Source organism: Nicotiana sylvestris, chromosome 5 (genome assembly GCF_000393655.2).
Source record: "Nicotiana sylvestris chromosome 5, ASM39365v2, whole genome shotgun sequence".
NCBI lineage: Eukaryota > Viridiplantae > Streptophyta > Magnoliopsida > Solanales > Solanaceae > Nicotiana > Nicotiana sylvestris.
The window spans coordinates 6,788,331-6,815,372 of record NC_091061.1 but is presented as its reverse complement, the minus strand read 5'-3'; the positions used below and the strand labels follow the sequence as shown (position 1 = coordinate 6,815,372).

Here is a 27,042-nt window from a genome sequence, read left to right as displayed (position 1 = left end):
TTACACACAATTATAAGTAGGATAGTAATTCATCTCGTCTAGTCTAGCTTGTAGTCGTTGTACACAACTTCCTCGTCCATGTACTGCTTGAACTATCTCTCGAACAAGCTCCTGTATGGACTGCTTCATTCCTCTAAAAATTCTGTTATTTCTTTCCTGCCAGACATGATATACTGCTCCTGCAAGTATTAGTCGACATAGTTCTGTTTTAATGTTCCTTCCTTTACAGCATTTGATTGTCCAGTTGAGTTCATCACTCCATCGCATTGTCTTTCTGCAAATCCCCTGCCATTGCAACAACACTGTCCATAATTGTGAAGTGTAGGAACATGAAAAGAACAGGTGATCGATAGACTCCTCTTCTTTGTTGCATAGTTCACATGTGACCTCCTCCACGTATCCCAGTTCTCTCAGTCTATCTTTAGTCATTAATTTTCATTGAATAGCTAGATAGACAATAAATTTCCACTTTGGAACTCCCAGATTACTTTGCATAAGTTTCCTCCACGTTACTCGTTCAAAGTTTCCTCGCAGTTTTGTGTAGAAATTCTTCACTGAAAAGCTTTCCATCTTTTTCACTTCAGTTTCATTGTATCTAGCTTCCTCAAAGTATTGTCTAGCTTTGAAAATCTTCTGAATTATCCTGGAAGCTTGTTTTGCCTCAATACTCCATCCTGCTATTTGCTTCTTGTAGTACACATGCACCCACTGTACCCATAGCCTATCTTTCTTCTTGCTTAAGTTCCACACCAACTTACAAATGACAGCTTTATTCCACACTTCAACATTCAATAGGTTTAATCCACCAGCTGCCTTAGGCTTGCACAAAGTTTCCCAGGCCACTAATGCTTTCCTAGACTCTTCAATCTCCCCAGTCCATAGGAAAGTTCTGCAAACTTTCTCAATCATGTGGATCAGTTTCTTTGGGAGGAGAAATATTTATGACCAATATATCTGTATAGAGAACAAGACACTTTTAATTAACTGAATTCTTCCTGCATATGACAGAAATTTTGTTGTCCAAGATTGTATCCTTCCTAGCATTTTCTTTATTAAGGGCTGGCATTGTATTAAGGATAGCCTCTTAGTGCTAAGAGGCACTCCTAGATACCCCACTGGTAGCTCTCCCTTCACAAACCCCAGGCTATCTAGTATCTGTTGCTGCTGCTCTTCTCTTACTCTTCCAAAAATTATAGAGCTTTTCTCTTTGTTAGCTATTAAACCTGATGCTTTTGAAAACTGTTGAAAGCATTGAAATACCAGTGGTACTGACATAATATCACCCATACTAAACAGCAATAGATCATCTGCAAAACTCAATTGAATAATATTCATTTTGCTGCATTTTGGATGGTAGTTGAAATCTGGGTTCTTTCTGAGAGTCTTTAGTATTCTTGTTAGGTACTCCATAGCTAGCACAAAGAGATAAGGTGATAAGGGGTCCCCTTGCCTTAATCCCTTCTTAGCTTTAAAAGGTTCTGTAGGTTCACCATTAATCAGGATAGAGTAGGATATTGTGGTAGTACATTGCATGATCCACTGTATGAACTTCTCAGGCAGTTGCAAGTATGCTAGGACTTGTTCTAAGTAGCTCCATTCCACATAATCATAAGCTTTCTTCATGTCTATCTTCATCATACATCTAGGATATACCCTTTTTCTATTATATCCTTTAACTAGCTCATGACTTAGGATTATGTTATCATTAATCAATCTGCCAGGAACAAAAGCAGCCTGGCTTTTATCCACTAGATCATCCATGACACCCTTTAATCTGTTAGTCAAGACCTTTGATATAATTTTGTACAGAATTGTGCAGCAGGAAATAGGCCTGTACTCGGAGATTCTTGCAGGACTTTTCACCTTTGGTATGAGTGTAACTGTTGTAACATTAATTGACTTGCACATTTTGGATTCTGCAAAGAACTCTAACACTGCATTTGTGACCTCTTCACCTATCACTGGCCAAGCTTTTTTAAAGAACATTGCATTGAAGCCATCACAACCTGGAGCTTTTGCATCACTTATACCTTTCAAAGCTTGATATATTTCATCCTTAGTCACCTCTGCTACTAACTGCATCTGTTGTAGGCTGTTCACCTTTGGACCATCTTTCATTACTACTGGATTTATTGCTGGTAGTTCATTTGCCGAAGTCCCCAATAGTTGTTTATAGAAACCTATCACCTCTTCCTCTATATCCTTTTTTATGTGAACTGAGCTGCCATCACTTTTTATCAACCTTCTAATTTTGTTTTGACTGCACCTACTCTTCATACTTGCAAAAAAATAAGATGTGTTTGCATCCCCTAATTGTAACCACTTTATTCTGGACTTCTGCTTCATAATACTTTCCTCTATTCGTGACCATTTTTTCAGTTGAAGTTATGCTACTTTCTCATCTTCTATTAGTTGTCTATTCTGCCCTGGATCCCTCATATGTTCCTGCACTTCTATTAATTTCTGTTTGTATTCCTTAACCTTAACCCCTACATCATTATATTCAGCCTTGTTCAATTCCTTCATTGCTTGTTTTACTTTCTTCATTTTTTTCCATACATTCCACATTTTCTGCCTACCATAAGATTGCCTCCATGCTTCATCAACAATCTTCAGAAAGTTGTCGTGCTCAGCTACGTGATTTAAGAATTTAAAAGGCTTGGCATTCTTTTCTTCATTTACATCTAGACCAATACTCAAAGGAGAATGGTCTGAACAGTGAGGATCCATAACCCACACTTCATTCTGTGGCATTGAGAGTAACCAGTCTGTATTAATAATTGCCCTGTCTATCTTACTATATGTACTCCCATTGGTCCATGTATACCTTCTTCCATTCGATTTTAGCTCAGCTAGTCCATTGCTTGTCATGAACTCATTAAAATCTCTAACCTCAGCTTTTTGTACAGGATTTCCCACAAATCTATCTTCTCCCTCCCTTATAGCATTATAGTCACTGTCACACCTCCTTTTTCCGTCCCCGCGAGGGGCGAAGGAGTTTTTTCCAATTAAAGGACAATCGAAACGGGATTTATTTATTTATATCAGAGTCGCCACTTGGGAGATTTAGGGTGTCCCAAGTCACCAATTTTAATCCCGAATCGAGGAAAAGAATGACTCTGTATTACAGTCTGCGAACCAGAAATTCGGATAAGGAATTCTGTTAACCCGGGAGAAGGTATTAGGCATTCCCGAGTTCCGTGGTTCTAGCATGGTCGCTCAACTATTATATTTGGCTTATTTATCTGATTTTTTAAATAATTAAGAACTTATATGCAAATTTAGCTTTTAAAACCGCTTTTATCATTATTCCTCTTATTATTTTATACAAGAATTGCAACGTCGTGAAAACACATCTCGAACCACGTCACAACCAGTGTACACATGATTTGTTGACGCATTTTGACTCTGCCGAGATTGGAATTTGGGTTACATAAATGCACACCCATATTTAAGAAAATACCCTTATTAAATATGTGCCAAAATATTACGCGTTATTATACTATTCGGTAGGACTGTGAAATTTACTAAATGGCCCATCCCGGAATCTAAGTATTTTAAAGAAAAATAAATAAGATTGGAGGACCCTGCAAATTTTGTATTGTTTATATTTATTTATTTTTAGCGAAATCCTCCCTTATTTTATGAATATCTTAAAATGACTACATTTCTTTTTATTAAACTTGTCTATAAATACAAAAATCAATTTTTTACATACTTAAAATAACGTATTAAATACTAGTTTAAGACAAATATTTAACGAAATGAAATATCACTAAAAATGTAATTATAAAAACAATATGGAATTGTCAAATAATATTTTAAAAGAAACTAATTATCCCATCTAGATTAAATTCACATTGTTAGATGACTTGAGCTATTGAAATTAATTATTTACAATTACGGAGAATTAGAAACAATCTTGATTACTAATGCGTATTTCTAAAAATTAAATAATTTAACCTTAACTAACCTTGTTTTAATTCAAATCATGTCCTAATACTTGATTCGCAAAATTAATTCATGTTTTAACTGAATTTAGCTACGTGATTCCGATTAACTTAACGTTGGTGATACTAAAACCCTTATGAATAAAGAACTTAATCAATTTTGCCAAACTGATTTAATAAAGCCATTTTTACGTTATTTTCTTCTATTTTAATTATTTGACAATTTAATCAGTAATGAACATGCTTAAATATATACTACCTAATAATCAAGTTAAAGCAAAACATTATTTAATACATCGCTACAATATGCCTAATTATGAAAAACGACGGCAATTTACAGAATAATAATACATGAAACAACCTAAATGCAATTAATAAAAAAAAAACTAAATTAAAAATTTAAAATTCCATTCTTCATTTCAGCTTACAAAAGGCCAAAATTACAGTTGTGTACATGATATTGTCAATATAAGAAGAAGAAAGTCAGCCACGTAGTACGTAACACAGCAACAACAATAATAACCAGCAATTCAGTCAACAGAAATCCCAGTGACAAATTTGAAAATCAAAAATAAAATCCAGAAGCACCGACAACAAACAACGGACAAAAACCAAGGGAATTTTCAGATTTGAAAGGCTAATTAATGTTTAACCCTTAATTTCTAAACTCGTATATCAGAATATTTATCAGGTGTGTACTACTCTCTCTTCTAATTTCCAGCTCCTTTTTTATTTGTATTTTTTCTTTTCTTTTCTTTTTTCTTGAAAGTTTTAATATTTTTCGAAATTTTTCTCTCTCTCTTAAATATTCATCTCTTTTTTTTTCTCTCTTTCTGTCCTTAAAAATCTGACCAAGTTCTCTTATTTATATCCCATCCCAAACCCTTTAATCAATTAATAACAACCACTTTCTCCTACCAAACCCACTATCTTCTCACTCATCCCCCTCTACATTAAACAAATATATCAACTCCACCCCATTACATCTTGTCCCCCATGCCTAACATAAACAATTGTCATATTCCCCTCCACTACATTATGTCTTGTCCCCCATTTATATTAAACAATTATATCACCCACACCCCATTACATTTTGTCTCTCATGCTTAACATAAAGAATTACAAAATGTTCAATTACCAAACTACCCCTCCGACCTTATTGCAATTACCATTTTACCCATGAACGTACTGCGATTTACCAAACTACCCCATCAGCTATAACCAATCAATTAATCAAACTTAACCAAAATATAGCCAATATGACTAATTTCTAAGCAAATTCAACAACAACTCATATGAACACAGATGAACAACATCAAATTAATGTGAATAAATCAACCATATTGGGAACCAATCCTGGTTAACTTAGACCAAAAATGGATGAGCAATGAAACAACAATATTAACAACACAATACATGATTCATCAACGAATCAAAAACCAAAACATAAACTCACATTAAATCACTGGATTAAAATGAACTTCAAACCAAGATGAACATGAATTAAATCCATTTTAAACAACAAAATATGACGGATTCACATGATTAAACCAACATATTTCCCTATTACAACTAAATTCTTTTAGACAAATAACAAGATCGAAGAAGAAACAATTATGAATTTAAACTTGAATCTAACAAACATTAACAATTTCTGAAAAAATACATAACACATAAAACAAACTGAAAATAATTAATTAAACTTCAATTTGAATCTAACAATATTATAATTAAACTAACAATTTCTATATTAAAAATAAATAAGAAAAATGAAACAAAACAAACTGAAAAATAAAAAAAAATGATGAACATGAAATTAATATCAAACATATTTGATTTCAAATCCGAAAAATATCAAACAAATTAACGGACAGAAACGAAACTTACAACTAACCAGAAATGAGCAACGATGAACTCGAACGAAAATGGACAACTCGAACAAACAACCACGTCATTCCGGATCTTGACGAACAGCGAAAACCCCATCTTCCCTTTAAACTCGACGAATTCAAACTGGACTTTGACGAAGCATTCATGGCGGAAAAGAAGATGAAGAAGAAGCAACAACAACATTGGTTAATGCTCGACGAAGAAGGCAGAAGCAGCAACGCAGAAGCAACTGCGTGAGCAGCAGCGGCAGCACGGAGGAACTGGAGGATGAAGCAACAGCTCGTCGAGCTCAAGCTCGATGAAGAAGATGAAGCAGTGGCAGCTTAGCCATGGAAGCCATGTTAGCTCAGGTTCGAGCTCGACGAAACAGTAGCATCTATGATTTTTGGGGTCGTTTGGACGTGACGAACTGGACGACGCAGAAGACGAAGATGAAGAAAGGGAGTCGACGGACTACCTCATGTCGCTGAAAAGTGGTCGACGAGGAGGTCGACGGACTGGTTGAACTTGACGTTGACGCAGCGGAGATGAAGAAGAAAAAACAACAGCGATGGTGTAAATTAGTTAGGTTTCAACTTGTTCCATTGTTGTTTGATTCATGAGGAAGAAGGTTAAGGTTTGTGTTTGGTTTTTATGTTGAAGAAAAAGGAAGGTCCGGCGGATATGGGGAGTTGGTCGACGCTCGTCAATGGCGGACCACGGAGGAGGGGGAGGTTGTGGGGTTTCGTGGAGGGGAAGGGGCAGCCATGGGAGGGAGCTTGGTTTGGAGAAGGAGAAGAAAATAAGAGGGGGGGGGGCGGCTCTCTTTAGGGTTTTTTTAGTTTTTTTTTCTTTTTCTTTTGTTTTGTTTTGTTTTTGAAATGCAAGATAGGGGGTGTTGGGTTGTTGGGATTATGTGCCGGGTCGACCCGGTTTGAAATGGACCGGGTCATGGGGAAGGTTGGTCAATTATTTGGGCTTGTGGTTTGAAATTGAAGAAGAGGCCCAATTCCGATTTTTTGTATTTTTGCTCTTTTTTTTTCTTTTCTAAAACTAAATTATAAAAATACTTAAATTATTATTAAGAACTAAATTAAGTTATAAAAGCGCAAATTAACTCCCAATAACAATTAACACACAATTAAGTAATAATTAAGCATAAAATTATACAATTGGACATTAAATGCTAAAAATGCAAAAAATGCCTATTTTTGTAATTTTCAGTTTTTGTAAAACAAACTTAATTACTAACAATTGTGGAATTAAATCCTACATGCAAAATGCGACATATTTTTGTATTTTTTATTAATTTAACAAATAAACATGCACAGACAAATACAGATAATTATCCAAAAATGTCACAAAAATTCTCAAAATTGTACACCAAGGAAAATCATTTATTTTAAATTTTTGGGAGTAATTCTTATATAGGGCAAAAATCACGTGCTTACAGTCACCCATAGCTAACCAAGCCCCTTGCTGTACTAAATGAATCCTTACCAATTCAGACCACAAATATTTCCTGTGTTCTATGCTGTGCAGTCCATATACTGCAGTAAAGTCAAACTGCGTATCTAGCATCTTCACATATACACTAGTATGAATTAGTTGATCAGTTTTACACATCTCTTTGCATTCTATTTCACTGGGATCCCACAATATCCAAATTCTCCCGTTGCTACTCTGCTCATAGTTGTTCATATACTTCCATCCTGGAGCTATTCTCCTAGTAACTTGACTTGCATTCTGTTTTTTGATTTTGTGCTCCAATATTGCTATTATATACACTTTATTACTTGTAAGAAACCACTTTACCTCCTTCTGCCTAGCCGCTTTATTCAACCCTCTTATGTATTGGGATAAATAGGCTCTAAGTAACCCCCTCTTGCCATGTGTCCTCTTTTTGTCTACTCGATCCTTTGCTGCTGATCTTCCTATAACTGTTTGCCATTTTTGTTCCTCATTCCCTTTATTGTTCTCAAGCTAATTATTTATTGTCTCTTTGCTTGTCACCCCCCCTTGTACTGACATCTTCTTCTCTGCCTCTTTTACTTTTGATATCCCTTTTGGTCGCTATTCCTGTTTCTGCTTCATACTCTTGTTCCTCATGTTAGGTTGGTCCATCATTCTACATTGATGTCCCACCTGCATACATTTTGTGCAGAATTCCGGTAGCCAATCATAATCAATTTCCTGCATAAACTCTCTCACATTAGGATCAGTTACTTTAACTGATTTTGGTAACTCTTTTGTCATATCCATCTCCACTAACACTCTTGCATATGAGATCCTATCAACCTGTGTAGTACATGCATCTGCATATAAAAGTACTCCCAATCCACTACTGATCCTGCTCAATGATTTATTACCCTAGCAATTCCAAGGTAAATTTGGATATTTTACCCACACTGGTATGGTTTGTAGTACTTCTTTGTTTAAATCAAACTCAACCGACCACACTTTGACTATAATTAGTTTATTATTCATCATGTGAGGCCCAGAGTACAACACCTCATCCCGATCTTCAATCGAATTGAACTTCACCAAAAAATACCCATCGTTATGGAAGTAAACTTTAGGTTTCGCTACAAAATTCCACATTGAAGCTATATACCTCTACATTGCACGAATTGTTGGACTCCCCCCCCCACAACATACAAAATTAAAGCTAATTTCCATTTTTGAGTTTCCTCATCTATCTCTTCTTTGCATAATTCAACTGTTATTTCACCATTTTTGATAATAGGTGGAATATAGCTCAGATCCATACCTTTAGCTGCATAAGTTGAACCTACAAATAGATTCGCCCATTGTTTTTGTCCTTTTCCAACTTCTTCACCAGATTTTTGACGCTAATTCTCCTACATCGCCTTGCATCTCTGTTTCCTTTGTAATTGATCGAGTGTTCTGCTCAATTGTCCCTTTTCCACTTGAATTAGTAACTACATGAGCTATCACTGCTTCCGTATGAATTATACTAGCTTGTTCAGTTCTCATCACTGGAGTTTGTTCCCTATCCTTCATGTTCATCAATGCCGGCCACTGTTCCATCGGAGTTTTGTTATGATCACTTATCAAATCATTACCAGACTTTTGAACTGGAGTCTTCGATGTTGAAGCTTCCATTAGAGTATGGGTAGCGACGAGTTTCTTCGACTTTCCCCTTCCCATGGCTATTTGGCGTACGCTAGTTCATCTAACGTGCGCCGAGAGAAAGAGAGAGAAGAAAAGTTTTACTTTTTATTTTTTATATATAAAAAAATAACATTACAATTATTGTTATTGTTATTATTATTTTACTAATGACTACGATAATATTTTTTTTTTAAGTTCTAAAAAGGAATTTCTTGGAATATTTTGTATGGCCAATGGATCATATGGTTAAAAGATTAAAGTTGCAGCCTCCGCCCAATGATATGGTCAATGATCAATAAAGTGTGAAAGAGATTTATGAAGTCTTAGGTTCAAATTTTAGTAGAGTTAAAAAAATACTTACCGGTCGTTTGGTTGGATACATTAGGAAAAATAATATATGTATTATTTTTTGTATTATTAATTCCTTGTTTGATAGTATTTTTCAACCTATTGTATAACTAATACTTGTATTAAGTAGTTATACACCCTATTCAGTATTATTCTATTCTTATACATAGCAAACCATGACATTAGTAATATTATAGTCTTTAATGCATAGATAAGCATCAATAGTAGCTTGAAGCTATAGTTTAAGAGAAGTGACAAGATCATTAAAAAGGGGAGGCACACAAGATACCATAAGAATGGAAGGGAAAGCGAAGGACAGACAATTTCACAAGAGCTTCAAGAAGAGTGAATTGAATTGGCCACGATGCCACGTCCCAAAATACCCCCTAGACGTGATTGGCACCCAGCTAACACCACCCGCCAGGCGAACCATACCTTCATACCTTAGCCATTAATTTGCGGCGTTTGATTAACTAAATAAGTATCCAAATAATCTGATAACTATTACGAACAATTAATATCTTAAAGCATTACATAAATCATGGAGCATCTAAGAAAATTACAAAAGACATCATATGAATAAATAATTAAGACTCTTTTCGCAGCCTCCACGAACAATGTGGCGGCCCACCTCAATTACTGAATCAACTCTAGCGAACTCCTTAGCCACTAGCTTCGTTCTCAGCAACAGTATATGTATGGACATGCAGGTAAGGAGTGAGTTATACGTAAATATAATCCAGTAAGATCATCGACCCGCCACTCTGAATACCTCTGGAACAAGTATTAGAAAATACAAGCACACAAAGAGCACAGAAATTATTTCACTATATAATTACTCTATAAGGTATAAACAATTATTCAACAACAACACTATATATATATATATATATATATATATATATATATATATATATATATATATATATATATATATATATATATATATATATATATATATCTCAACACAATCCATACTAAGGACTTGTCATTAACGGCAGTGCAGGAAATTAACCAAACACCCCAACGAGTCCACGACAACATGCACAACGCCCCAAATTTACTACGGCGGCATAAACAGTGCCCCAAATCTATAACGGCGTCGTATACAATGCCCCAAATCCATAACGGTAGCATACACAATGCCCCAAATATATAGCGGCAGCATACACAATGCCCCAAATCTATAACGACGGCATACACAATGCCCCAAATATATAACGGCAGAATACACAATGCCCCAAATCTATAACGGCAGCATACACAATGCCCCAAATATATTACGGCAACAAAGAAATAATTTCTAACGCCCCAACGCCATAGCACGAGGCTACGCCACATCACACTGCACCACAAATTACTTATTAAACAATTTAAGCTTTTTACAAAATAATATATATTTGCGGTTGGTCAAAGACCGTCGATTCTGCCAAGCGCACGCTCATTTCAATACATGAACTAGGTAGACAAAACATATTTTTAAAACGGGTTTTGAAAAAAACAAATATCAAAGCTTAAAGTTTCACTTACCTCGCTTGCAAAAAGTCTCTTAACCTTGCAACGTTCAAAACACCAATCAAACGGTTTCCAGCGCGGTCTTAATCTCTAGGCGGTTGCTGAAATTTCAATTCGAACGACCGATGCCTCTTGCTTAGCTACTGGACGAACCAGGCAACCAAAGCAGTAACTTTTCTTTAATTATCAGTCTCTTCCTTAATGATTGCACGACTGAAAGCCAACCAATTGTGTAAATTATAAATTTGACCTCTAGCCAATTAATTATTTTATTCATCTCATATTTAATTATTATATACATAGGCTATCAACGTAGGAAACTCTAATTAAGGCAATAACTCAATGGTCCTTATTAAGGACTCAAATTCACTTCCGAATATCATAGTTCTAAAAATAAAAATAAAATTTACGGGACGTCACACGCGGGTGGCTGCTTGAGCGTGTTAGCGCTTAATCAATCCGTTCTGTGTTCCTTTCGTGACTCAAACAGCCGGTACGCTTTTCGGCTCGCAATGACTCGAAGGGGAGGGGCCTATATATTTGCTTGCAAAGCAGGTTGTTCGCCTTTTAGAAAGGGCGAGCCTATTTCGCTCGGGCCATTGTACCTTTTGATTATGGTATGGTGCTGTCAGATTCGAACATAGGGCTACTTTATTTATTTGCCATATTTTCGCTACGTGTTTATGGAATTATTATAGCATGTTGGAATAAAGATAGAATTGTTTTTTCAAAACCTTTTAATGCATTGAATCAAACAGTCGAAAAGAAATAATCTCAGTATAACTAATCCCAGTATTACTAATTCCAGCATTACTAATACACCATATTCAATACTATTTTATACACCCAATCAAACGACATTTAAGTGAATTTGTTCTAGAATAGCACAGTTATCCGATGGTACATACAGTGGTAGGAGGTAGCTCGGCATCCAGTAAAATAGTCGAGATACGAGCAACTAGGTAGTTATACTGGTAGGAGTTAGCATGTTGTATTATGCTGGTGGGAGTAGAAGATACCTGATGAAATAATCGAAATACGCCCAAATTGATCCGGACACCACTATCAACAAAAATTCAAACTGCAGACTTGATCAAGTATTCCAACATTTCGGGACTAGGCTTCTTAGACATACCATGTCAAAATGTGGGCTGCAGTGGAATCTGGACCTTTTCTTTGCAGATTTTTGGACTGGGCTACTGATATATTTTGGGTATTATCACTTTTAAACCGCGCTAAAAACTATTTACATTAGATAGCCGAAAAGTATATAAAATTTGTATAACTTTTGTGTATAACATATAGAATGTATATATATATATAAAATATATATTTTTTTCGACTATTATTTTGATACCTGCTATACAATGTCATTTACTCGGAGCCATCCCTTATGTTGTCTAATGAAAATTCCATCTCTACGATGATAAAAATGTGAAGGAACAATTAGCACCTCTATGATTTTGGAGAAATAATTAGTGGTGTATTTGAGACTAAGTCATAGTATTTGAATCTGGAAAAATATTATGGATTCAAATGTATGTTTACTGGTGTCAAATCCAAATAAGAGAACAACAACTATAATACCCTAAGAATAATTTACGGTCTTTGAAGCTAACTTCAATATCGGTCGAGCCAACCGTTTGAACTAAAAACAATCAACAGATATATAATATATATGTTTAATCTGTGTATAATATTTGTATGACCACAAATAACTGCTGTATAATTTATATATACCAGCTGGAAAAAGTAAATAGTAAATTTAGCTGAATATTTGTGTGTAAGATCCCGTTTAGATCAAGTATCGTACTTGTGAATTTCTATCTAACATGAGGGGACTAGCTATTTTGATGTATGACTTTTTCCAAATACTTTTTAATTAACTTTTAGATACATCACTTTATGTTACTTTATATAGAACTTCTAAACATACAAAAATAAAACAATTAATTTTTAAAACTTGAATAAAAATAAATATTTGATCCCATTCTTGGAACAAGTTCCATACTAGTGAAGTTTTCACAACATTATTCAAGGGACGAATTGCTTTTTCAAGAAAAAAAATTAAAAATCTATACTTTTAGATATATAATAGTTAATAATACTCTTTATATAATTTATAAACATAAAAATAAAAATTAATATCTTAAAATAATGCCAAAGATTAAGGTTTAATTACCTCTATCTGAAATCTGAACCTAATCATTTATTTTAAGACGGTGGAAGAATTAAATAATTAGGAATAAGTATTCATGAATTATTAAAATATTAGAGGACGACTGCCGATTATTCATGCCAAAATTTACTGTACGCCAAAATTACTTGATAGAGGAATATCTCTCCATAGATTGCTTTACAAGAATTATTATAATAATAAATAATGGTCAAATATAAAGATACCAAACTGATAATAATTTTATTATATTCTCGAACTTATTATATTCTTACTTTAAGAATTGGTATTCCATTTGTTTATCATTTAATGAGTAATGACTAACAAACACCCATGTGACGTCTCATGCCTCACTTCGAATATTATGAATTGGGAAAGAAAAAAATAAAAAAATTACAAAAAGATTATACCCTCAGCTGTCTACAATTATTATGTATTTGTAATCATTTTCCAACCTAATCGGTCTAATTTTCAATCATTTAGGTGGCATTTCTTATTATTTTTTTATACGAAAATGTTATACCACTAAACTTCAATTTAATTTCTTTTTTCTAAAAGAAGTTGAAATATAAATTGTTCAATATTAATGAAACTCCCAAATATTAGTGTGTGGTTGAGGCATAAAAGTTACAAATGAAGAATTCCTTAATTTGAATCTTAGCTACAACACTTAAGTATGATCTCATTTGCTCTAATTTAGGTGAATAGTTTTACCTACCTGCAATACTCGTAAAGCTATCCAATTTTATATGTTTTGTTTTGAATTTAATTTTCTAAAATAGTAGGTATATACACGAAAATAGACATCGGAAAATTTATTTAACTTTGGTTATATTGTAGCAAAGCTCGATAGTGCTTCGATTCAATTTAATACAATGGAAGATTTTAAGCACTCAAGTGTGTGGTCTAGTGGTCAATGAATGAGTGAAAAATATGGGATCTCAGGTTCAAATCCCAATCGAAGCAAAAACCACTAAGTAATTTCTTCTCTATCTCTCCTTGGTTTATAGAGTTACCTGATATGGTCAAGCTAAGTTCAAATTTCAATTGGTTCGATTCGATTTATGTTCATTTGGACAGAGATCGATTTGGCTCGAGTTGGCACCCAAATTAGTTAAAATATGCGCAAATTAATTCATATACCATCTTTAGAGTAAAGTTTTGCAAGCTTGCTTGGAGCCGAGGGTCTGAAAACAATCTCTCTATCTACATAAGGTAGGGGGTAAGGATGCGCACTCACTACCCATAGAAAGATAGCCTATAGACTCAAGTAACCAGCTCGGTGAAAACAAACCTCGTATTAAATGTGAGTCAGTTGACTTCGATTAGACCAGACCGCCCCCAAAGAGGAACGTGCCCATGAGGTCACCACCAAACGTTATAGATAAACCTACTAAAGAAGAAATTGAGTATATCATAGGATAGCTGACCGCACCTTGAACTAGCCCATACACCAACTACACAAGTGGTTGTACAATGGAAGATTGGTCATGCTAAGTTCAAATTTTGATTAGATCGACTTGGCTCGACTTGACACCCTACTTAACCAGCGCAAACTACTCGATAAAATAGTTAAAATGTGCACAAATTAATTCATATACCATCTTTAGAGTTAAAAAAAAATTGCTCATCAAAAAAGAAGAATATATTTAACAAGAAACTTGTGAATTGAATGATTGGGAAAAAAAACAAGAAAAATAGTATTTTTTGCATTCTTTTTAATAGAATACAATTATTGTGAAAAAGATAAAGAGGGCATATACATAACTGTGTGTGTGTGTGAAAGAGAAGAAGTCAAGGCCAACAAAAGAGACAGAGCAACTAGCCAAAGCTACTCTCTTTCCTTTACACTGTTTCCGTTTCTATTACTTTTCTCACTCTGATTCATTCTATTCAATACATATATTTCTATATTTGACTCCTTTTATTAGTCTCTCTTCCATTTCTATCTCAGTCTTCAGATCACACACAACCAATTTTCTCATCGCGCGTTGTTTTCGAAGCCGATTGCCTCTAAGGTTAGTCCTCGTTAATTTCCCCCTTTTTTTAGTCTATTTTTGTTCGACAAAATTACGAGATCGTACTGATTTATTATTATTTTTGCACAATTATGTATTAATTTGTTATATTCGTGTGATAATTTTACTGTGATTGTAGTGTATTTCAGTTACCTGTCATAGTTTGAGGGTTGTTAGATTAATTTTTTTAATAGGATTTAATTTATATGCAATTTACTGTGATTGCAGTGTATTTCAGTTACCTGTCATAGTTTGAGGGTTGTTAGGATTAATTTTTGTAATAGGATTTAACTTATATGCACTGACACTGTAATGAATTTTTACAGCATTAGTGTAATTTAACATGTTATAGCAGGTTCATGTTTATTCAAGGTTATCAATTAATTATATTAAATAGAGTTATCTGCAATTACTTTTTTAAGTGATCTGGTTGTTGAGTATTTATTTACATTTTCAGTACATAGAACTTCAACTCTTTTTAATAATCGTGCTGTTTCGAGCTTAGATTAGTGTTAATGTATTTGTTTTTTTTTTGTTTGAGGGTTATGAGATTGTAATGGACTAGTGAAAAGTGAGGGAAGATGCGAGGAATGTATTTGAAGTGACTTAAAGAAAGGAACAAAAGTCTTTATGGAAATGAAAAGGGATTTGATAATGGTTGTTTTCCTTTCTATTATGTTCCTTTGTTTGAATATCTAAATGAGGGTTCAAAGCAGTTGTCTTTCTGGGTGCATTTATGCTAATAAAGTGACTTCCTTTTTGTATCTTATAAAAGCGAAGATACCAAAAGCTTGCTCTTTTGATTAGTTTCAATTATGAGTATCGGGGAAGGATGTAGGCTATAAGGTATGGGTTTGAACCCAGTAGTTTTGGCTCAAAACTTGTATATATGTTAAGAAATTCATTTAATCAGATCTCAGTTCTAGACTTGAGGTTGCTGTCCTAGAATCCAGAGCACATAAAGTTCAAACCCTAAATCTGCCTCTAAATTGAGCATGACAATTCCAGAAAATAATTTGTAAATCCTATGTTATAGTGACATTTTCTCTAGAACGCAGATAAAGAAATATAACTATGGGAGATTGAGAAATGGGGATGTTAAGGAAAGAGTTGATGCTTCTCTTGATGCCAACTCTTTAATATTCTAGGTTCATATGATGTATGTCCTAATCGTTTTACCATATTTGCTGTCATATATCCACTAAAATGCATATTCGTCGGTCATCACAAGGAGACCATGTCATGTAAGTGTAAATCATGTAGGTTTATACATTAAAATATCCATTTCCGTCTTGATTAGCCTATGACGTTGTTTTTTTTTTCCTCTATGATATGTTGATGTGCTTAGTTTCTGCCTTTTTCCATGAGTGCCATACAAACATTCATTATATGTCAGTAGAAGCATAAGATAACATTTTAATGTTGTTATTGATCTTTCACCTGGCCTGCTTGATATTGTTGATGACATTGGGTGAACATTTTCGATTTACGGGGAGAGCAAAGGAATTACTGTGTTTCAGAAAGCTTTGGATTAATGGATTTTGTATTATAGCACTGATTGAGAGTCCTTTTATGTGTTCTTGAGACGCCTTATATAACTTCTTTAACTTTGTTACTAGTATTTTCCAGTATATCTCGAGGGTATAGGAAGAAGGAAAACTATGGGCTGCTTCGGTTGTTGTGATGATGATGACATGCACAAAGCTGCTGATCATGGACCCTTCATGACCAATAATTCAGCAGGTCAATTTCCTCCTTGTACTGTTTTCTTTTTGTAACATCACAAACTATGGGGAATGATAAGTTTGGCCGCAAGGGAGGGCGGGCAGGTAGTGTTTTTACTCTAAGTATCTCCGGGATTGAAGCTCAATGTTGACCACTGAGCACTGAGATATGATTTATTGTCAATTGAGTTAGGAAGAGATAATCTAATCTCAACAGCAGGTTTATAAATAAACTAGTTCCAGCATCTTGGAAGCTCAAAGATTGTGATGTTTGTATTTAGTGTCTTTGTGATGACACGGTATGGAAAAGATGCATACTGTGCGAACATGTTACTCATCTCAATCTTTCAATTTATCCATAGTAAACCAATAAATAGTCAGTTAAAAGATGTAGTGTTTAGTTCATTGCTTTGGCTTTACTCTTATTCTATGGAAATGCTTTCTTTAGATAGTGTCCTGCTTCAGTTTACTGGGAGTTTTCATTTTTATTTTTTCCGATAGGATTTCTTGTTTTCACTCCTTACTAACCGGAGAAAAATCTTTTAGGCTATAATGCAGGGCAGCGTGCAACAGAAAGTGCGCAGAAGGAGACACAGACTGTGAACATCCAGCCCATTGCTGTTCCTTCTATAGCTGTTGATGAGTTAAAGGACATCACAGACAACTTTGGTACAAAAGCCTTGATAGGTGAGGGATCATATGGAAGGGTATACCATGGTGTCTTGAAAAGTGGGCGGGCTGCAGCCATTAAAAAGTTAGACTCGAGTAAGCAGCCTGATCGAGAATTTTTGGCGCAGGTCAGGTCAATTGGATTGTCCTACTTTGACTAACCTATATTATACATAAATTTCTTACAGTTGCTTGGATATGATGTAACCCGTTGCAGGTTTCTATGGTATCAAGATTAAAACATGAAAATGTGGTTGAATTACTCGGTTATTGTGTGGATGGTGGTCTTCGTGTGTTGGCCTATGAGTATGCCCCAAATGGATCTCTTCATGACATTCTTCATGGTTAGTTTACTATAAGCTGTTGTCGAGCTATTCTATGTTTTTCGAGTTCATGTATAAACGGGTCAAATTCAAATTAAATCTCGTGACCATTCGTGCTAGATTGTGTCTGGAAATGATTGTAAATTCCAAATCCAATTAGGTCATGTGTACATAGCACCCATTTTAACCACTTTATTACTGCTTTTTCAACCCTCAAAAAGCGATCAAAAATCCTCCCAGCTTTATCCTCCTTTTTTGAGGGACCTTGACTTGGCTTTTTTTTTTTCCTGACATGTGTCGTGAAAGTGTTAAGTAAAGTTTCTCTAATCAAGAGTAAACTTGCCCCAAGACTTCCTCATATACTGTGCTAAAGAACCCTTAAGGTTTTCCTTCTTACTTTCAGATTTTATTATTTGCTTTTTGCTATTGTATACTTGTATATGCTTTTTGTTCTTTTGTCCTCTCTCTAAAACATATTCCATTATAAGTTCCATTTTTTACATAGTTTGACTATGCAGATAGGGAAAAAGCTAATTTTACATACTATTTGTTAGTGATAGAACTTCAGAAAATGATAAGTGGGTTAAAATGAAAAATGTCTACATAGTAAGTTTTAAGTTCCTCAGGTCGAATGGCTATCAATCTTGGCTCGATGAGAGAAGGGTTGAACTCATGCTTGCCTTAATTGAACCCAGATTTTGGTAAATTGGCCTTCCATGTAAAATTCTGTCCAATATAATTTTTTGCAAGGTTGTTTTAGAACATTTTGGGACATCAAAAATTGGATGGGAAGTGTGCATTGAGTTGAGAGAGAGGGTACAAGGGATACCTAAAGCTAGAATGTCATTGCTTCTTCTTTATCCAAAAAAAAATGTTATTGATTCTTTTTTCTCTATGGTCCTTCCATTCCCCTAATAGTTTTCTTTTGATAGTATATAAACTTGAAAAGATTGTTTGCCACAAAGGTTATTGGACTTGGCCCACTTTATTGGTCAGAGATCAGGAGGAGAGACAATCAAGGAAAGAGGGAGAGGCAGGGAGCTTAAAGTGGCTTCCATATCATGTTGGTGAAGCTTCATAGAGTTCCCTTTTGAGGGAGGGAGGGAGGGAGGGACAATATATTCACGACCCAATGCAATGAGTGGAATTTGATCTGAGTCTATTATTCTTCCAAATCCAAATCTAACCCACCTTCTCCTTGGTTTAATTTCAGTCATTGCCGCTGCTCCTTAAGGTATTAGAAAAGGGTAAACTCCTAGTAGTTTGAAAATTGATCATTATCCTGCCAAGTCCATTAAATCCTTTCCCCTCTCTCTACGTAAAACTTAATTTATGAAATCCGGTCTAAAGGTGCTTTAGGGTCGTGATTTACCCACCCATTTCCGCTGTTAAACAAAAATAAAACTTCTATCCATTTCCGTTGCTTTTTAAACAGAAATTGTTGTCATTTGCTAACGGAACGTGTATCTCTGTTGAACAGAGCAAAACCTTTACATGCCTTTATTTTGTTTCATTTTAAAAGGGCAGCCCTGTGCACGAAGCATCCCTCGTTCATGTAGAATCCCGCAAAGGGCCACACCCCAAGGGGGTGTAATGTAGTCAGCCTACCCTGGGACAAGCATCACTGGCTGATTCCACGGCTCGAACCCGTGACCTATAGGTTCATATGGAAATAACTTTACCGTTGCTTTTTCTGGAAGTACTGATGTCTATTTCTGTATATATTCCTGTTTCATTTGGGAGCTTTTGATTATGTGTCTTCTTCTTTATGTATGGCTGATCATACTCATATTTTGACCTTTTGGAACAACTTTTGATTGTGGTGGTCTTGTCTCACCGAAGTTAATGTGTCAGTGTGTCTCATAGCTAATACTGAAAACCATTTTGACTGCCTATTTTTAGGATATTTATTGTAGCGGCCTCCTTAAACTACCTAGACTATAAATTATTAATATGACTAAACTGACAGTTTCATCTTTCCTAATTTTGCTTATCTAGCCGAAAAATGCAAATAAGTTTTCATTCTGTGGTTGCAGGACGAAAAGGCGTGAAAGGTGCACAACCAGGGCCAGTATTGTCATGGGCACAACGAGTTAAAATTGCTGTTGGGGCTGCAAAAGGGCTAGAGTACTTGCATGAAAAAGCACAGCCGCATATCATCCATCGTGATATTAAGTCTAGCAATGTTTTACTCTTTGATGATGATGTTGCTAAAATCGCGGATTTTGATTTATCAAATCAAGCTCCTGATATGGCAGCACGTCTTCACTCTACACGTGTTCTTGGAACCTTTGGTTATCATGCTCCTGAGTGAGTCCAGTTCTTAATGTGTAATACAAATATGCAATGAACTTGGCTAATTGACTAAATAAAGGAATTTTAGCTCATGTTTCATAAGTAAAAGGCCAAAGGGTCATTCATTTTTATGCTGATTGGAATTACCTCCTTGTGTTGCAGATATGCAATGACTGGTCAGCTGAGTTCAAAGAGTGATGTTTACAGCTTTGGTGTTGTACTCCTTGAACTCCTTACTGGCCGTAAACCTGTTGATCATACATTGCCACGTGGCCAACAGAGTCTTGTGACATGGGTATAGCCTTAAAGATACTGACATTACTATATCTGATGCACCATTTGTTAGCTGAATTCTTTTGATTTGCAATTAACGTCTCATACCATTTGTAATCAGGCCACACCAAGACTTAGTGAAGATAAAGTGAAGCAATGTGTTGACGCGAGACTGGGTACAGAATACCCTCCTAAAGCAGTTGCAAAGGTATGTCACTAGAAGCAGAAAGTGCTTGACTACTGCAACTCTAATTCTGCCTCTTCTCCTAAGTTATGTTGATTAAAAATGTAACTCAGCATCTAATTCAGGAGAAGATGGAAGAACATTTTGTTCTATTCTTTCATGTCTTCTTGATTTTCCTAATTCCCTACTAAAATCTGCATGGCTGAAACAGATGGCTGCAGTTGCTGCTCTGTGTGTGCAATATGAAGCTGATTTTCGGCCAAATATGAGCATTGTGGTAAAAGCTCTTCAACCTCTGTTGCATGCTCGATCTGCACCTACTGAAACATCAAATATGTGAATTCTCTCCTTTCCCGCAGCCGCTACTGCATGAAATGATAACAATTAAGATTTGTTTTGTTGAGTTGAAGATGATATTATACTACGAGTAGTAGTTATTTGGGAAATCAGCGGACATACTGTGATTCCCTTGCTTTTTCCCTGGTCGATTGAATGTGTATAAATTTATAAATGCACTAATGGAAGTAGCTTTGCCTATTCTTTTCATGGATTGTTATTGATGTCTTGACCCTTGTGGCCCGACCCTTACGCATAGTGGGAGCTTAGAGCACCGGACTGATTTTTTTGTTATTAATGTCTTGAGTATCCTACTATCAGCAAAGCGGATGAACGAAAGCTGAAACTACGTAGTTTGAAACTTCGGCTTTTCCACCATTGCCAAGATTCTTTGTACTGATTATGTCACAGTTGTGTTTAGCATGAGGAAGAATATGATGTGTGGGGATTGGACTTATACTCCATATAGTATTAGTGGGGTGGCTACTGACAACTACTTTTATAATGATTTAAGTTGAAGCATTGAAATAGTAATATAAGGTGCCGACTCCAATAGGCGATAGGCCCCGGGCCTTTGGTTCAATGGTAAGGACACAACACGTTAGAGAGGGTAAGTGCATGTTACGGGTTCGAATGGGAAAGACTTAGTAGTATTTAGCTAGCGTTTGGACATAGATTTAGTTGAAACTTGAAAAAAGGTTAAAATAGCACGGTATAGCTAGTTTTCGGACTGATCATTCAAAAATAGCCAGCGTTTACCAAGTCAATAAAAAATAGCCACTATTTTGCTGTAGCAGAGACCGATCCAACATAATATACTGGAGTTCAGTGCACCTCTGTATGAACTCCAACATATTATGCTGGATCGGTATACTTTGCTGGCTCCAGTATAATATACTGGAGACTGGAGCACCGGTGCTCCAAACTCCAGTATATTATGCTGGACCAATATACTTGCTGGAACTCCAGTATATTATGCTGGAGTTCTAGTGTACTTATGCTGGAACTCCATTATATTATGCTGGAGCAGCATACTTATCTTGGAACTCCAGTATAATATGCTGGAGTTCAAGTATACTTATGTGGAACTCTAGCATAATATACTGGCGTATTTTCCGGGTTTTGAACAGTGTTTTCGCTTAAATTTATCTTTACATGAAAAGTGACTAAATTTTGATTACTTTGAAACTGGGCTAATTTTGAACGACCAGTTGTAAATTTGGCTATTTTTAAATTTCACCCTGAAAAAGAAGTTCTTAAAGTTGGGTTGAAAAATAGTTGTTTGGAAGTGAAATGTGTTTTCTATTTGAAAAAAATTAAAGTTTTGTGCGAAATTTTTTTTATCTAAAAAGTATCCTAAACTAGTTTTTGGGAACTTGAATTTTTTTTAATTTTTTTTTCTTTCAAAAATTGATCATATTCCATGAACAAATAATATTTTGAATTTTTTTTTTTTTTGAAAAAACCCAGCCAAAATCTATTACCAAACGGGAGTTCAATGTAAGAGACTTGTGCGCCAACTGGTACTGTATTCAACTTATATGCGATTGAGACATAATTATTGTTGTTATAGGTATCGGGTCCAAGAAGCAAACCAGTAGTCCCAAGAGGTCTTTATTGTCTTTCCTGTAATGTTGAAATTTGGGAGGCAATAAATGGACTACTATTATATAGACCTAAATGGCTAAATATGTGAAGATTAGCTAGCTATTAATCAATGCAAGGAGAATACATCGAGATGGCTGTTTCATTCCCAAGCAAGTAGATAGACAAGCAAAGTCTTGGCAATAGTGAAAGCCCACCCACTACCCTCTCAAAATTGAATGCTAATCTTTAGTCTTGGTGTAATCGGTAAAGTTGATGTCATGTGATCAGGAGGTCACATGTTTGAGCCGTGGTAACAACCTCTTGCAGAAATGCAGGGTAAAACTGCATACAATAGACCCTTATGGTGCGGTCCTTCCCTGGACTCTGCACATAACAGGAGCTTAGTGCACCGGGCTACCCTTTTTTAATCTTCAATCAGTTCAGCTGCATGGAGTTTGTTTCAGTTGACTAGTTGAATACATAGGCCAAAGCAAGAGTCTTTCAACTACTACTGTTTAATTAGTTCTCATCTTTAAAACTTCAGAAAACACATATTACACGTCATGTATGTATCCTGTACCTATGGATCTAGTGGAGCATGAGGAGAACCGTAAGGTCTCAGGTTCGGTGAAAGTAAAAAACACTAATGAAAGATAGCAGGTACTTGATAAAATAGTTGAGGTATGCGTAAGCTGGCCCAAATATCATCGTCAACCGGAAAAAAGAAAATAACAAGCGGGCATTATGGTAGTACAACACAAATAACGTTTATCGACTAGTGTGGTGAAAATTGGTTTAACGATGTAGGAAATTGCAAAGCTTGTATCAACTCGTTAGACATTTGTGTGCTTCTCCGAGGAGTATATGAAAGGTATCTAAGTGCGTAGTTAGTTCTGAATTTAATTAATAAAGAGCATTTGAAAATGTCTTCCAACAACAATAAAACAAAACATCCTGAAACAGTTACAGAAAACCAATTTGTTCAAAAATCCAAATGCAACTCATAATAAATTCTTCATGGTGCAAAATGCAAATGATGTATAGGTTTAGCCGAATAACTATGAAATAGCCAAGTTCAGCGGAATAATTACACTACGAATAATTTAGGGCGTACAACCAATAATCTGTGCCAAGTTTCGGTTTTTTTAAAGGTATTCTGCCTATGAACATTATCAGCAAGACAGTTCAAATTTGATGACAACAATCTCGATTAGAGGGCTAAAAACTTGTATTACAAGTATGCCGCTGCATAGCGTCCGCGATTTTATATGGTTCTATCAAACCTGCGCTATTATGTCATCTGGAAATTTTTTCTTGAACGTCGCGTACACCTCATAACAGATTTCTAAGCTCACCAATTGGCCGGACAGGGAAAAATGGGAAGCACAGCTTTTTAAACACTATGTAAACTTCAATGCCTCCTTTGCTTTGCACGCTTCCATGACTGTGAACCTCTAATCTTCCACTTGTCCACTCCACCTGGCCGGTTATGTTCTTCAATCTCGCGAACCTTGCGTTTTCTGTGAAGCATATGTGGGTCAGAAAGAACATAGTAAGCAGAACAAAGCATGATATCAGACAATACTTTCTTCATAATAAGAAAATGTAAGTGAGGTATACAGCTTTTGCTCATGCATGTATTATTAATAGAACTCTGGACTGTAGATAGGCAAACTATGTTTTTCCGATTTCTTGTTAATAACAAGTCAATGATCCATGAAAGAATGAGCATATCCAATGCAAGCAGGCAAAAAGATAAAATGCATAAAATTAACTCCAATCTAACATTTACGACTATAGTTCTTTGTTCTCAAGCTTAGATCTAAGATTAGTTTGAATATTTCCTATAACTCAAATGAAATCACAAAAAAGGAGGCTTGAGAGCATGCGGACAAAGCTCAGAATCTCTATAATCATCATGCTCCACATATCTTAGTATGGTGGTAAAGAATCAACGAGCTTTGAAGCTGAAATGATACAAACATAAATCAATAGTAAAAGAAGATCTAAGGATTCCCTCATTCTCTGAGTATTATATTAAGATATCAGCTCCCTCACTGTCTGAAGGTTAACTTCAAATTCAGTCCGGTCCCCTTTCACCATAACCCCGATCAATACAACCCTATTACCCATCTAAAGCAAGCATACCTGCCCGACAAATGCACTGAGAATGTTTTAGTATCCATGAACATCCTTTAGCAAGTTCATTTTTTACTTCTGTGCAATGAAATTCATTGAGCTGAACTTGACAGTTAAGCAAAAGCTAGAGAAGCTTGAGTGGTTAAACTACTGAGAGAGGGATCCTTTATCACTACTGCCAACACTGCTAATTTCAGAAAAGGCAGGCAAATTCATTCATTCTAACCTGATTAGACATATAAATCTCCAGCTCAAAACAATACTGCTAGAGTTCAATTGAGCAGACCTGCTAAAGTAGTTGCATAGATCCTTTACTTTTATTTATTTTCATGACTTACCTATACAACCCAAGTTTGCGGTCGGAAAGTAGCTCATCAGTAATTGTTGTCTTTCTCTCCTTCTTAGTCAGTCTGCTTGAGTAGTATTCAGATGCTGGCTCTATTACTGTGCCGACCTGCTCAAATTTCAAACCATCAAAGTCTTGCCTCTTGCCAACAGGAAACTAAGATGCTGATAAAAGTGAATGTGTGATATATAAATAGTTTATGACATAATAGACTTGCCTGGAAATATTTAGGTAGTGCTTTTGACTTCAAATCACTCTTCTTGTAATGCCTTTTTGGATCCATGGCACCCCTTAACTGAAGCAATCCGATTTTCAGAATTAAGAACTTAATTATATAAGAAATTACTGCAACTAAACGAGGCATAAAAATGAAAAAACTTGGCAATACATCACAGGAAAATGTGGCTATTACGCATAATTGGAATAAGTCCATGTTTGGCACATGTACTCAGGATTGTCAATAAATTCACTGCTTGTCAACGGAATCCAAGAAAAATTACAGGTAGAACTTGGATTATCGTACTGTGTTGAAGAGCGTAACAATTATATACACCAGATGGAATATAACATTTTTGGTCTATTTATGAAGTGTGACGGGATATAACAAATGAATCAGAGATGTCAATTAATATGCCTCTTTAGTCTAATCTGCTGGGAATATGTAACAGGGAACCATGAAGACAACCTTTTTACACTTTTAAGACCACAAAAATCAGTTAATAAGGAACACAAAGCTAGAGAGTGGAGCATCATTAAGTTGCATACATGCATTTTTTCTGAAATACGAGTAGGAGACTATTACACATTCCAATTCTACCTAGATTACTGATCATGGACAAAGTGTTCAGCGGAAGTAGAGCATTAATCAGCAACAGAGTAAAGTGTACATCTCTATTTTTCTCACTCCCATCTTTACTCAAGGAAAAGGTCTATTGATGTTCAACATCTCACAAAACAACTAGGGCTCCTAAGATAGATGAGCCAAGAATTCCCACAGAGATACACCCATCTTAAAATGTTTAGCAAATTCGACATTAATTGTTATGAATTAGTATCACGAATTCAAGATCAAGTCCTAGACAAGGGATCTTCTTCTTTTTCTTTTAACAACGGCAATACAACAACAAACTCAGTGTAATCCCACAAGTGGGGTCTGACCGTCTGGGAGGGTAATGTGTACGCAAACCTTGCCCCTACCTTGAGAAGGTAGAGAGGTTGTTTCCGATAGACCCTCAGCTCAAGGAACAGTGAAAAAACTCGTTCCCTCACTATTCTTTAACAAAGATGTAAAGAAAAGGTTAGCCACATCATAATCTCTAACACAAAGTGCCAGTCACTCCATTTAGCTACTAAAACAAACGTTTCTTTAGATAAAGCAAGGTAATATTATTAAACAAATACTAAGAAGGTGCTTCAAAAGCACAACAAAAGTGACACAATGACAGTTAGCTTCTAAGCGAATGTAAATTCTCCTTTCATACATATCTATAAAGTTCATAAATAACATAAAACATCAACCTATCGTCGAGCAATAAAACATACAAGTTAAAAAAGAAAAACTTTACAATTCAAAGAATCACCTTTAACAGCTGGAGATCCCTTTTCAGCTCGGGAGTAATTGTTTGTGCAGGCATATCAAACCTAATTAAAAATTTCACAACCAATCAATAATTTTTGTAAAAAGGAACAAATTCATGATAGTAACTATAGAAATTTGAGGAACTAAAATTCGAGATATACCAATTTTTGCCAGCAGTATCCTTGACTTGTTTTCGAAGGAATTTGTTCACCTTTTTAGGATCATTAGGAGGAACAAATAAGCCGTCAATAAGTTCAGAACTAGGTTTATATACTGCACTGGTCTCAGCCTCCTTATTGGAGCTGCTCTTTTTGGTACCAAATGATAATTGAGGTAATTTTGGTTCCCATGAAAGTCCAATTACAGGCTTGTTTTCAGGCATTCTGAATTGCTACAAGTTTCAAACTAATGAGTAATTGTTTAATAAATAAGCAAATTTAACCCTAAAAGACGAATAGAAGAAGAGACTCTTACCTGCCGGCGCCGGGGATGAAATGGAGAGGCGGCGACTATGGACTTATGAGTGAAAGGCCCGAAAGTGAGAAAACCTATTATTGAATGTCTTGTATCTGTATT

At 35.5% G+C, this 27,042-nt stretch overlaps 4 protein-coding genes across 6 annotated transcripts; 1 reads left to right on the top strand and 3 right to left on the bottom strand.

Annotated features, from left to right (window-relative positions):
- LOC138868247 (uncharacterized) lies at positions 1–429 on the bottom strand. Its single transcript, XM_070145779.1, has one exon. The coding sequence runs from the start codon at positions 427–429 to the stop codon at positions 1–3; it is 429 nt and encodes a 142-aa protein (XP_070001880.1).
- Positions 430–2,385: 1,956 nt separating this feature from the next.
- LOC138868246 (uncharacterized) lies at positions 2,386–2,871 on the bottom strand. The gene has a single exon (XM_070145777.1). The coding sequence runs from the start codon at positions 2,869–2,871 to the stop codon at positions 2,386–2,388; it is 486 nt and encodes a 161-aa protein (XP_070001878.1).
- Positions 2,872–14,741: 11,870 nt separating this feature from the next.
- On the top strand, positions 14,742–21,025 carry LOC104241458 (pto-interacting protein 1-like). 2 transcript variants are annotated; one of them, XM_009796401.2, is made up of 8 exons: positions 14,742–15,011; positions 16,641–16,754; positions 17,282–17,532; positions 17,622–17,748; positions 19,764–20,037; positions 20,185–20,317; positions 20,417–20,503; positions 20,691–21,025. In XM_009796401.2, exons 2-8 carry the CDS (start codon positions 16,673–16,675, stop codon positions 20,817–20,819), a joined length of 1,083 nt encoding a protein of 360 aa, XP_009794703.1. In that variant the 5' UTR covers positions 14,742–15,011; positions 16,641–16,672; the 3' UTR covers positions 20,820–21,025. The 2 variants fall into 2 exon arrangements, with proteins under 2 accessions (XP_009794703.1, XP_009794704.1); XM_009796402.2 differs by having other exon boundaries at positions 16,631–16,754.
- A 2,422-nt stretch (positions 21,026–23,447) lies between these two features.
- On the bottom strand, positions 23,448–27,040 carry LOC104241457 (rRNA-processing protein fcf2-like). 2 transcript variants are annotated; one of them, XM_009796399.2, is made up of 6 exons: positions 26,941–27,040; positions 26,628–26,857; positions 26,468–26,528; positions 25,105–25,182; positions 24,880–24,995; positions 23,448–23,922 (listed from the first exon to the last, which is right to left on the bottom strand). In XM_009796399.2, the coding sequence occupies exons 2-6, from the start codon at positions 26,846–26,848 to the stop codon at positions 23,814–23,816; spliced, it is 585 nt and encodes a 194-aa protein (XP_009794701.1). In that variant the 5' UTR covers positions 26,849–26,857; positions 26,941–27,040; the 3' UTR covers positions 23,448–23,813. The 2 variants fall into 2 exon arrangements, with proteins under 2 accessions (XP_009794701.1, XP_009794702.1); XM_009796400.2 differs by having other exon boundaries at positions 26,628–26,849; positions 26,941–27,036.
- Positions 27,041–27,042: the final 2 nt, after the last annotated feature.